The sequence below is a fragment of the Typopeltis vanoorti genome, chromosome 25 (assembly GCF_054136105.1).
Source record: "Typopeltis vanoorti isolate ZY-2024b chromosome 25, IOZ_Tvanoo_1.0, whole genome shotgun sequence".
Lineage (NCBI taxonomy): Eukaryota > Metazoa > Arthropoda > Arachnida > Uropygi > Thelyphonidae > Typopeltis > Typopeltis vanoorti.
The window spans coordinates 43,031,578-43,044,851 of record NC_143573.1 but is presented as its reverse complement, the minus strand read 5'-3'; the positions used below and the strand labels follow the sequence as shown (position 1 = coordinate 43,044,851).

General features: G+C 37.6%; 1 protein-coding gene across 2 annotated transcripts in view; it reads left to right on the top strand.

Annotated features, from left to right (window-relative positions):
- LOC150092692 (nucleosome assembly protein 1-like 1) overlaps window positions 1–13,274 on the top strand; it is a 245,547-nt gene that overhangs the window by 62,160 nt on the left and 170,113 nt on the right. For both annotated transcript variants that reach the window (XM_090414480.1, XM_090414479.1), the window contains exons 5-6: window positions 5,642–5,783; window positions 12,631–12,720. In XM_090414480.1, the coding sequence (XP_090270606.1) occupies window positions 5,642–5,783; window positions 12,631–12,720 (232 nt within the window). The remainder of the gene's footprint in view (window positions 1–5,641; window positions 5,784–12,630; window positions 12,721–13,274) is intronic.

Genomic DNA, 13,274 nt, shown 5'->3' with positions numbered 1-13,274 from the left:
AGATTCCAAATTGTAGTTAAAACAAGAAGCAAATTATTAGATTTTCCCTGTGCGGGACAAACGATTAAACCTTATTTAATAGGGAGTTTACGAAAAACGTTAAGAATAACTAGATTTCCCTTGGAATACCTGGAGAATGAAGACAACGTCAAGAAATTTTTTAGCCAATGGGGCGATATTATTAATATCAAAGCATTTGAACATCCAGATTACAAAGGCTGGAAAACAGGCAACGTTGAAGTACAGATGGATATGAAAAAGGAAGTTCCCAACTTCATTTTAGTGGGCCAAACAAGAGTCATGGTTAACTACCTGGGTGTTAAAAGATTGTGTTTCCGATGTAACTCTGAGGGTCACCTAGGGGCAGAATGTCCAAAACTACAGTGCAGAAATTGCAAATCAACAGAGCACAAAATAGTAAACTTCACAGAAGCTTGTCTTAAATGTGGGGACTTGACCCATAAAGTGGACATGTGCTTGCACAGAACACTCTCAGAAGCAGCTGGAGGGACCATAATACCGATCAGGGCTATACCCCTCGGTAAACCTGAGGTATCATCAGGGAGCGATTTTCCAGAGCTCCGGCAACAAACCGAAAAAGAAACACTAGCAGAAAACACAACCTCCATGAAACCCGTAACAGGTAAGACACCCAGGGCAACCTGACACATCAAGGAAATAACAGCTAACTTCGAAACCCGCAGCAAAGAGGAAGAAGTCGTAACAACCAGAGCCCCAATAAAGCGCACAAGAGAGGCAGAAACAGAAGAGGCAAAAAAGGCTAAACAAAGCAGCCTACTCTCGTCAGAAGATGAAATGGACAACATCCAAACTACAAGCCAACGCGAAGGCACCCAGCCCCTTGAGAAGGCGGTAACAAAGACAGGAAACCTATCCCCAGTAGCAGACCAACCTGCAGAACCCCATTCACATATCTGCAGCATGGACATTTATAGCGTCACAGAAATGGAATTTCAAAACGACCTCGTTATGGATATTCCAAACAGCTCCGATAGTGAATCACAGGTGGAACATGTAGAGCAACAAACAGACAACACCCCTCCACCCTTCCTCCAAATACCAACATGGATTTTAAAATTGCCACTTTAAACACCAACGGTTTATGCAACCCCTTCGCACAAAGCGCTGTCTGGAAGCTAATGTTAAGGTACAAAATTAATATCCTCCTGATTCAAGAAACCCATTTTTATAAGCATTGGGACGTGGAGAACTTGAGAAGCTACCCAGTCACCAGGTACTGGTGCTTTGGGGATGCTCACTTGCGAGGGGTGGGGATACTAATTCGCCCCCCAATCACGGGGGGGTTCTTCAACGTCCAGAAGGACGCCATGGGACGTCTAATAACGGTGGACTGGAGGTACGGTGGCCGTACCATCCGGCTTGTTGCAGTATACGCCCCGAACAACCCATACCACAGAAGCGGTTTCTTCTCTGTCCTTGAAAACTACCTCTTGGGAGCAGAATACCTAATAGTAGCCGGGGACTGGAATTGTGTGGAAGACACACTTTTGGACAAAGTAGGCGGGAACGCAAACTCCGGAACCGGCGGAACCGCCGCTCTAAAAAGATGCTGTGTAAATTTTGATCTCGTTGATGTCTGGAGGAGGAATAACCCATCGAAGGTAGAAACAACGTGGTGCCACAGCCAGATATCGACGAGACTAGATAGGGTGTACGTGTCCCAAAACTTGGAACAGTATGTTCAAAGGACACGTCACACCACAGCACACAACATGTCAACAGACCACAAATTGGTCATTTTAAAAATTACACTCCCAGAGGTTATGGAAACAGCTAGAGGTCCTTGGAGGCTTCCTCCTACCTTTCCCAGTCTCTTTAGCGACCAGCTACAGAAATTCTGTGATGAATGGACAAACATCAACTGGGACTGGGAAAACTTGCACTTTAAGTGGCAGGCTAAGGAACTGTTTCAAAAATGTGGGCACGAAAGGGTCTACCAACAACGTAAACGGCTGAGGGATCTCTACAGGGAACTCGGCTGGTACCGGTCAAGCGAACAGAGCGGAGTTCCCTGCGGACATCTTATCAGACAGGTAGAATAGAGCTGCAGCAAGAGCGGCAGAGTAGAGTCGATGACCTCGACTTTCACACGAGACTATCTCAGAAATTTGGAAACACCCTCCGCCGCATTCTACAATCAACAACGGGTGGCAGCAAACGATGAAAGAACGATTTACCAGATCGAGGAGAAAGGCCAGATTCTAAATTCAACCCATGAAATACTCAGTCACTTTCACCAGCAGTATCTCGGCATCTTCGCTGACCAGCAGGGCACGGATGACGTCAGTGAGTGGGACGTCAAACGTTTTCCCGAGCATCTTAGCACCCTACGTGACAGGCCGATAACTGCAGCTGAAATAAAAGCCACATGCAAAACGATGAAGACAAAAAAGACCCCAGGGCCATACGGACTGGGGATAGAATTCTATAGATCTATCTGGGACCTTGTACTGCCAGCACTAGTAAAGATCTTTAACGAATTCCTCACTTCGGGAAACATCCCCGAGGAATTCGCTAAGAGCTATACAATCTTTATCCCCAAAAAAGACTGAGATCGGACCTTGTCAAATAACTGGCGTCTCATCTCCTTAACTAACCTAGACTATAAACTTTTCGCAAAAATTATCTGTACACGCATTAAGGGTGGAATAGAAAACATAATAACAAGTTCACAGGTCTATGGAATCCCAGGTAGATCTATGGAATTTAATCTCTTCCTGCTAAGAGATCTAATCAGACTGGCCAAGGAAAAAAAATACCCCCTAGCACTTCTCTCCACCGACCTGGAAAAAGCGTTCGACAGCGTCAGCCACACGTACTTACAGGACACCCTAAAAAAAAGTAGGCATAGGCCCGAGACTTCGGCGTACAATTAAACGTATGTACGCAGAGGCCTCGACACAACTGTCTATTAATGGGTTTCTGACAGAACCAATCCGTATAAAGAGAGGGGTTAGGCAAGGCTGCCCACTAAGTCCCCTTCTCTTTTCCCTAGTATTAGAACCCTTCATCAAAAGAATAGAGAACACCCCTGCAATTAATGGTATTCCACTGCCCCAAGTCTCCAAACAGTGCAAAATAGTAGCATATTCAGATGATGTAGTGGCCACACTCAGAGACTCTGAGTCTATCTGCATCTATCTTACATACTGCAAAACTTCAGCATAATCAGTGGTCTCCGAGTTAATGCCCAAAAAACCAAAATCAAAAATTTTGGAAATTTCCATAACACCGGACTTCCCTACGGTTTAGCGCTGCATACGCAGCCACTAACAATACTAGGAGTTCCCTTTTCTGAGTCGCTAGCTTTACCAGTTAAAAAAATTACAGGAAATAAGTACGGAAAAGATAAGTCTATTCAAACCGACCTTTTTCTCCTTTTATGGAAGAGCCACAATGATTAAAACAATCATTACCCCAATGCTGATGCACACAGTCAATATCACAGGCATCACACTGCTACAAGAAAACCAATTATCCAAAAAACTCGTAGATTTCTTCTGGAATGAAAAAAAAACATGAGGTTAAAAAACAATACCTGCAACTAAAACATGAAGAAGGGGGGGTACGCTTTGCCTGATCTCAAAAGCTTGCTTTATGCAAATACATTCAAAACCGTATGGAAGGCCTTAAACTCAAACCATATTTCAGGCCTCCTAATTAGATATTTTATTGGACTTTTCCTCCCCCTCTTTGGAACCACAGACTATGCTGGACCCCGTGCAAGGATTGTGCCCAAGTGGTACCACACACTAGTAAAATCACTCACAATACTTAGAGACAAAGGAACAGAAATCCTCACACACAAACCGAAAGCAGTATACTGGGATTTCTTCCAACTCTCCAGGCGTGATACACCAAACCTCGGGACAAACAATGAAATTCTCTTTAAAAACATCAAGAATAACTGGGGACAGCCTTTTCATCGGGATCTGGCCTGGCGAATAGCTAATGGGCAGCTCCCGGTGAAACAGGTTAAATCTAGGTACGTACCCAGTCCGTGCGATCCCTTTTGTGATGTCTGCCAGGGCATGGAAACGGTGGAGCATTTCTTTTATTTTTGCCCACCAGCCCAACGCGTCTGGCAAAGACTGAGCACAGCACTGGGAATCCCGATGCTATCACTAGAAGAGGTCATACACCTGCAATTCCCGCCACCAGTCAACAAGACCCAAAAATTCGCCATTTTTTTAATTAACGTCTTAAAGTATCACATCTGGAAGGTACGGAAAAAATCCTAGGTACGGGACGCAAATTTAATGTACGCAGGAATGAGGAAAGGTTTCTTTTTTTTACCTTCCTAAATTTCTTGCACAAGAGAGACATCTACTAGGCGACTTTAAATTTGTGAACAAATACTGCAAACCACCGAAAATATGCTTTCTTATACAGGGACGAATCAAGCCCTGTATATTTCTTTAGTATCTCCAAAACTCCACCTAACTCTCCCTAGGAAAAGTAACAACCACTCTGTTCTTCCTCACCACAAAGCTTTCGCTGGCACGGTTTCCTTTACTCCAAATACGGGGGGTAGATCTGAGAACCTGGGCTGCGAAGGCTTACTGCGAGGCGGTGCTGCTCCTTGTGAGCGGCATCTCCCGGGCCAGTCTTCTACCACATTCTAAGTCCCAGTGGTACCAGGTCTGTAAGTTCCTTATTTTGTTCCCTTTCAGCTCAACTGACCGGACCTTAAGTCCTTTAATTTTTATGTAATTTATAAAAAAAAAAAAAAATGTTCTAACTGAAAATATTGTTTTCAAAAAAGGTCAATGGATCTTCTTCATAGATAACTTACGAAATTATTAAGGATAAATTTATAAGTGAACTTTAGTCAAAATTTTTATGGTTAAATTTCTTTTTTTTTTTTAACAGATAAATTGAGAATATGTCACAGACCAATTAGCCATATAAGGCTAAACAGGTTGACTGAGGCCTCTTTTACCTCCTACTATCCTACTCTATCTTTCATTATTCTCCTCTCTTACTGTTTGCTGACCCTCAGCATGCTTTATTCTCCAAAGGCCTATGATGAGAGACATGAACTCCCATTCGACCTCAATAAAGGTCGAAACTAGTCTGGGTTGTGGCCCCTCCCCTTAATGCATAACAATAGACATCTGCAAGGAGATGTGCTTTGCATTATAGGAGATGCTGAGATAGGAGTGTTGGTATCTTGCTCCACCTTTGCAAGGAGTTGTCCTAGTGTTGTACCACCTTACTTACAGTCCTGAAGATACTTTCAGGTGCAAACTTTGTTTGCTCACACTTGGATAAATGATTAAACTAAATTTATTATGCCCCCAAGGGGGGGGTGGTACCACCCACTTTGGTAACCACTGAGGTACATACACAGTATTCCTCCTCAATGTTGTTAATACCATCTGAGCATAATTTTGAGATTTTTGGCATGGCATAAACAGGGAATTCCTTCTCAGTTAGTCATACCAAATTTCATGTATTGGATTTTAGAATGGAAACTTGATAATAGAAATTACATACTTTTTGAGTAGTAGTAAAAATTCATGTAATTTGGGAATTTTTGATATTTTTGAATATTCTTTGTACTGATTAATTGTTCTTTGTTTATCATTTGACATAGTTTGCCTGAGCTTGTGAAAAGAAGGGTAAAAGCTTTAAAGAAACTGCAGTTGGAATATACCAAATTGGAAGCAAAATTTTATGAAGAAGTACATATTCTGGAATGTAAATATGCAGAACTTTATTCTCCTTTATTTGAAAAGGTAATTTAGTTTATTAATTAAGAATGTACTTTCAATATGTTTTAACTTACCAATCTTTGCTTGGTGTATTATTATTTTACAGGCATTTCCATAGAGTTCTAATGCTTGTTGCAGTTTTTTTGGCTCATTTAGTGGACACTAAATAAATTCACTCAGTGTTTCTCAAACCTCTCTTTATATATATTCACTGATAGTGCACTTGCTGTTATCTTTAAAAATGCATTTCACTCATCTACTAATCTCAAGGCCAAAAATAAGTTCTTATATCCTTACCAACCATATTCAACTTCCAGGAATCTTTGTTCTCTTTCCCTCCTCTCATCCCATTTTCTTTGTGTGTAAAGCACAATGACCTTTCACAGCCAAGTAACATTTTCGTTTTTTGAAACTCAATAAATACTCTGATAGAGTGGTTAATCTTATCAGCATAGTGAATATATTATGACTGTTTACTAAAATAAAGAGCCAAAAAGCTTCAGTTCGGTGATGCAAAAAATTATAAAAATCAAGGGGATATTAAATCCAGCATTATTTCAAAGCCAAACACAGAAATGATAAAAAGTTTCATATGAAATTTGACCAGAGAGCTTATGGGAATACACTCGCTGGCATTTGAGATTTGCCCTAGGACCTTATAGGAGACATGATCGCTATGTCCAAGCGTCCATATATTCGCCTCCTATTGATCCATTTTGATAAGGTTTAACTGGCCTGACATCCATTTTAAACTGGTTTTCGTCAGAGACCAGACAGAAACCTTAAGAGAGCAAAAAGCTCTCTTTCAATACTAAGGAACTTCAAACGTCGGAGAGGTGTATTTTCCGTAAGCAAACTCTCAGTCAGTGGCTTAAAGTATTTACTAAAATAAAGAGCAAAAATGATAAAATTCAAGTGTATATTAAATTAGCATTATTTCAAAGCCAAAACTTTTGTTGATGACAGCACATTGCATTCCTCTTTTTCATTTGACAAACCTAGCAGTACATAAATTACTATAATCTCCAGAGCTTTAACCACAAATACCTTAAAATACAGATATACAAAACATTCATCAGTTGGTATAATAATAATATAATAAATTTAGTTTAATCCTTTATCCAAGTGCGAGTAAACAAAGTTTGCACCTGAAAGTATCTTCAGGACTGGGGTAAGGTAGTGCAACACCAGGTGACTCCTTTCAAAGGTGGAGCAAGCTACTATCACTCCTATCTCAGTATCTCCCATAATGCAAAACACATCTCCTTGCGGATATGTCTAATGTTATGCATTAAGGGAAGGGCCACTACCCAGACTCTCACATCTGGGGTGGTTCCCCTTAAGGTACTGGACTTTATATAGAAAATGGCAGTCAGACTGATTAATGACTTCTCTCTCACTAATACTAATTTTCATATAGGTCCTCCTGGTCTGTTGTTTGCATCTTTTACAAATACTCCTATGACCACTGTTCACCATACTTTTCATCGAGAATGTTCCCCCCCCCCTCCACTCTCTCTCAAATCCATTGAAATGCATGTAGCAACTAATCAATATGCACTCCCTCACAGTACATTTCCAAACTCGCAGAATAAATTTCTCCTCCTTTGTACATCCCTTCCACTGCTACCCTCTGGAACTTTCTGACATGTTATGTGTGTCCCAAAGAATATAATCCACAGCTCTTCAAGGTAAATGTGAGCAAGTTCCTTCTTAGCCATTCATGGTATTAGTGTACTATAGATTAACTAACCTTCTGTAAATGGATTCCCCATTTAAAAAAAAAGTGTGTGCAAATCTGTATCTTGGAAAAATAAATTCATAGTATCATCATCATCAAATTCCTGCCATGTACCCTCAAGGGGTATACAGGATATGACAGTACTACATGAAAAAAATTACATCATTACTAACTTCCTATCTACAAATTTCCTCCAAATCAGTCTGTTACTTGTCAAGACTCCAACATTATCAGATCTTATATTTCTATTGTCAATAAGTACCAGATCGACATAATAGGGGTGACTGAAACAAAAATGACAAACTGGTGAGATCTTTCTGAACAATAAATACAAAATGTTATATTCAGGCAATGACAATCAAGGAAAAGGAGTAGCCATTGTATTCAACACTAAATACGAGGCTAATCTTCTTGAATGGCAGGCAGTCTCAAGTTGAATCATGTGGGCAAATATCAGAATGGGGAACTAAACAATGAGACTTATTTGTGCCTATGGTCCCACAGAAGGTTCTATTAAGGTAGAAGTGAAAAAGGAAAAGTTGGTCCTTGTTGGGGATCTAAATAGCAGAGTAGGAAATGATTGTCAGACATACAAAAATATATTGGGAAAATTTGGAGGAAAGAGCAAAGCTAATAATAATGGCAAATATTTGTTTGATTTCTGCTCAGGACATGGACTGGTTATTACTCACACCATGTTCCAATATAAAAATGTGCACAAATTCATATGGAGAGAAGAGGCAAGAAATAAGAAAAGTCTAATTGACTATGTTATTGTTGATAGTGATGTTTTCTCCCTTGTGCAGGACACCAGAGTGTACAGAGGATTTGAAATTGGAAGTGATCACAATTTAGTCTTGAGCAGGATAAAATTGAATTTCATATTGAAAAGAATAACATATAAGAAAGTTTTAAAGTGAATTAAAGTTGAGCAGCTCTCAGATGTGAACTGTAGACTAAAATACACAAAGATTATTGAAGAAAAAATGAAAGAGTTTGAGACCAGGAATCAAACCTAGAAGATTCAGTGGCAAGCCTTGAAGAAAGCCCTGATTGATGCAGCTAGAGAGGCATGTGGTGAGGTGGTCTGCAATCATAGAAAAATCAGAACTCCATGGTGGACACAGGAAGTTAAAGAGGCAGTGAAGGAAAAGAAGAAAGCATATCAAAAGTTCCTGGCAAATAAGTCAGCTTGTGCTCTTAGAGAATACAGAGACAAATGTAAGAAAGCACTGTGTAAAACTAGCTAAACAAAAGTCATGGGAAGACTTTGGTAAGAACATAGAAAATTAATATCAACAAGTGGCAAGATATTCTGGAGTTGTTGAAGAAGCTCAGAAATGGAGGAAAGAGTGCTGTAAAAGGAATTAGAGATGATAAAGGTGACATGAAAACAGGAGAAAAAAGATATCATTGAAGTATGGAGTAATTACTTTGAAAATTGCTAAATGAAACAAACAGTGATAGCACAGTGGTAAAAAAAAAAAAAGACTCAACAGGCATGCAGTCAGGAATACATATCCATACTTGAAGTAGAAAAAGCCATCAAAAGGTGGAAAGGCAGACTTGTTTAACTGGGTGACTCCCCAGCTGGCATGAAATTCTATCATGTTGTACCATCATTCTGTATTTTGGCTTAAGCCAATAAGAATACAATTTGGTCAAGTTACAATTTGGTGAAAAAAGTCCCAAATTGCCAATCCATGCTCGTTCTTTATCCAGGTAGATACCCAACAGGATGCACCACGAGAAGATGAGGCTTGGACATCAGGTCAGAATCCCTGGTTGGTTCTCCCAACCAGGGATTCTGACTTAAGCACCCGAAAGGAGTTTATGAATGATAAAATTGTTCCTGTCAGTGGAAGGAAGTGGAGTCAAGAACATTTTTTTTGTTTCTGGACAGAACATTGTTTTCTTCTAATACTGCAGAAGTGAGGGAAATTAATTCTGATAGAACAAAGAAATTTATTTCACTTATGAAAGGACTTAGAGAACTTTAAAGCCAATAATTTGTTCTGAGCATTTTCTCCTCATTGATACATTTCTGAAGCAGAGTAATTTTTCTGATATACTATAGTAGGAGAAGAATATTTCTTTCAGTTTGAAGGTGAATAATTTAGAAGAGTGCTAAATTTGAGTCAGAGCGAGATTAATGATTGTGTTGAATGTATTGGAAAGCTGAAGCTGTTAATCCTAGCAATTATTTGCAAAGAAATTTGTTTTGTTGTTGGAAACACATTTTTTCCTGAAATTAAATTATGTGAAAGAGAGAAGATATATCTCTTATCTTTTTTAAACTAATTTTATGTAAACAATTGTATTTTTTTTAATATTAATTAAACTGTCTTTTTTGAATTATAGTTCTTTTATCCTATTTATGAGATTAAGGTAAGTGAATGTAATATGAGATTTAATTTAAGAATTGGGTAAAACAGTATTCTTTTAAGAAAATAAATACGTTGGAAATTAATAAGAAATACTAAAATAACACTTGTGGTATGAACAAAACTTTTTTTAGGTGCGAGAAACACATGTTAAAATACATACACTAAATCATCTACATTTGCCAGACATTGTTTGCTTTTGGCAATAACAGCTTAATTGACCGAAGATAAGCATGTCTGCCCTCTAACCAGCAGGTTGTGGATTTGAATTTTGTCATTGACATGGATATTTTTGATTGTCTTTAGGTGGGAGACCACTGTCTTGCTTATTGGTGGCTTGAAAAAAGTTCCATGTTTGTCTCTAGAATAGAATTTCCAGACTAGATAATTAATAATAAGGAAAAAAAAAAAAATTATAAAAATTAATATACATGGAAAAAACATCCTTGGGCCACTGATGGTATTAGTATATTATATAGGCTTGCAACTTATTTTGTGAGTGGAAGTTATTTAAATTTAAAAACAAAAGCTATAAAACTTAAATGCCTTTCCATTTCCCACAAGACTAGACTGTTGCTGTTCTATATATCTAACACATATCCAAAAATGATAGCAGAATGCTTAATATATATAAGCTCCACCATATATCCAGCTATTATCTTTTTCAGGTTGTCTTGGAAGTAAAAAATATTCTACCGGCCGTATCGCTTCTGAAGGTAGCGGGATATTAGTTCACTGTTACTATGGCAACAGTGAAGCGTGTTGCATTTGTAACTAAGCACATGCGTAGAAAATCCCCTAAAAGCTGTCATTGCCCGAATCACACCATTGTACCTATAACATTACGTTATGATTGCTAATATGAAATTGCATGGCCAAGATGACTCTATATTACTGTGCCTTTTGGATTTTCTGGAATTAACTGATAGGCTGTAACAAAGTGGATGTCAGCTAGTTTATTATAAACTAGCTTAAGATAAGTAGTGATTATTTACGTTATGAAGTGAACTTCACTCTTCACAAGGCACATTTACAAACATGATATATTTTATTATAATAATATATACATAAACACTCTTAATCTACCATGAAACACACTTTTTTTCCTCCACCTCATCTATCATTCCATCAACCGAGAATTTTTCTTCTTCAATAACATGGGTTATGCAACATTTCCATGTGCACTCAGTAATTTTTTGAAATCCTTGATGAGCACTTTTTACTGTTGTCCTGAAGAACTTTAATGCTGGTGTGACTGGCATTCACCCAAGTTTAGTCCCTTGCGAAGATATTTCTTGATAGAATGCAAATACTTGTGATGCCATAAAATTATATCTTCCCTTTCAAGTAATGCCGACGATTGCTTTCTTGTGGCATAAACAAAACCAAGGTCCTTTAACAACAACCAGTAAGTTGTTGTTAATGAAATGTGAGGGGGATCTTCATCATTGTTTACAGCAGTCATTAATTTATATATCATAGGAATTTTGTTCTTTTGGAAGAAATCGTGCATTTACTGACTAATTGCTGACAGCATAAAGTCGTATTTTACCGAGCATGTGCATAGTCCTACGGTGCTAGGCCTCTTCTTCCCCTGCGTATGCAGTTGTCCTGTCGTGGTCAGTTCCTTCTTCATCTAGTATAATGCTGTCTTGCTTACACCTGTCAGTTCCGCTGTTTGCTTCACGATATTGCCCACTATTTCATCAGGACTACCACAAGTAAATACAAGAGCCAACACCACCAGTCATCTCTGCCATGGTTAGGGTAAAGTCAGCAGAGACCACTTGATAGATAATTGCATTTTCCAAAAATAAGTTCCCTGTAACAATTTAATGGTATGAAACGTATAATTCTAGCATCAACAAATAAGAAAGTAGTAAAATAATTATGTACAAAGTACCACATGATGTGATAATGTAAAAAAATTTAAGAAACTATTTTATGCAGCATAAGCTTATAGTAAGAATGGTAAGAAAAGCTGGAAATGTAGCTTATTCCGCTACTCCAAGATAATCTGAAAAAGAGTATAGTAATCCTCATCTGTTTGCCTAAGAATAAACCCCATTCTGTCATATCCAGGAACATAAGAAGTGCCTTATGTCTGTGAATTGGCTTAATATAGATTGACACTAAGATCCGTTGACATCTCTCCTTCATTCAGAATGAGATGGAAGAAAACTAAATTGTTACATAGTCCTTAAATAAATTGTATTTAAGGACTATAAGTAAATTATATATAATTGTCTAGTTTATTTACTTATAAGTAAATAAACTAGACAATTATAAACGTTTTTATAATTGTCTAGTTTCACTCACGCAAAACTGGTGGCTTTAGAGGTCATAACCAGCACAAAAAAAAAACATTACAGCAAAGTTGTCCAAATACTGAAAAATCATTACAAAAGAAAATAAATTAATTCATCCTAAATATAAATATGAAGTCATGTGCTATGCATTAGCTATCATCAGGTAAGGACTGAAGATGATTGTTGGCAAAATCTGTTTATTTTTGTGCTTGTTATAAACTTCGAAGAAGTCGCTAGTTTTGTGTGAGCAAAACTAATAAGTTAATAAAAAAAAATCCTTGTTTAATCTTTAGTATTTTTTAATTGTCAAATAAATTTTAAATATGGAAGTTTTGGAAGCATAAATATGATAAATATTTTATTATAAAATGAATTAGCATTGCTTCAATTGCATTATTACCTTTGTGTGCTGATTATAATACATATTATTCTTTCAGAGACATCAGATTACATCTGGCAAAGTTGAACCAACAGATGAAGAATGCAATTTTAATGCTGATTCTGAAACAAAGGAGGAATTACTAGCAGTAAGCTTAGTGAAGAAACTTTGAGAGAAATGGAAATATGTTATCTTCAAGAATGTAATTTTGTATAGATCGTAGATGTCAGTGATATAACTAATTTCCTTCCTAATATTTATCCCAAAGCTTGTAAGACTGTGTTTATTGACATTAAGGCAATTTTTTTTGACTGGCTGATGAATTCATAAATTACAAATAAGGCACAAAAATGAATACAAATGCAAAGACTAATGTACTCTAAGATATATTGAAACAGCTAATACTTCTATAAACAGTAGAAAATTCACAGGTTGTTTTGTAGACACTTATCAGTTCCTTTGCTTGGCCTTCAGGTTGTAACTGGAAAACAACATAAAATATGACATGCTAATAAGCAACTTTTATACACTGTGTAATATAAAGCCTTGATTCCTGTTGAGTTTTAGGTGGGTGTGTATTACCTTGCAGATTCCTTAAAATGACATGCTAAAAAATTGTTTGCCATATATTGTATAACAGCAGCTGTGTTCCAGTCTGTAGTGTGACATTGATCAGTTAAATCTGACTTCTTTTAGTGTTTT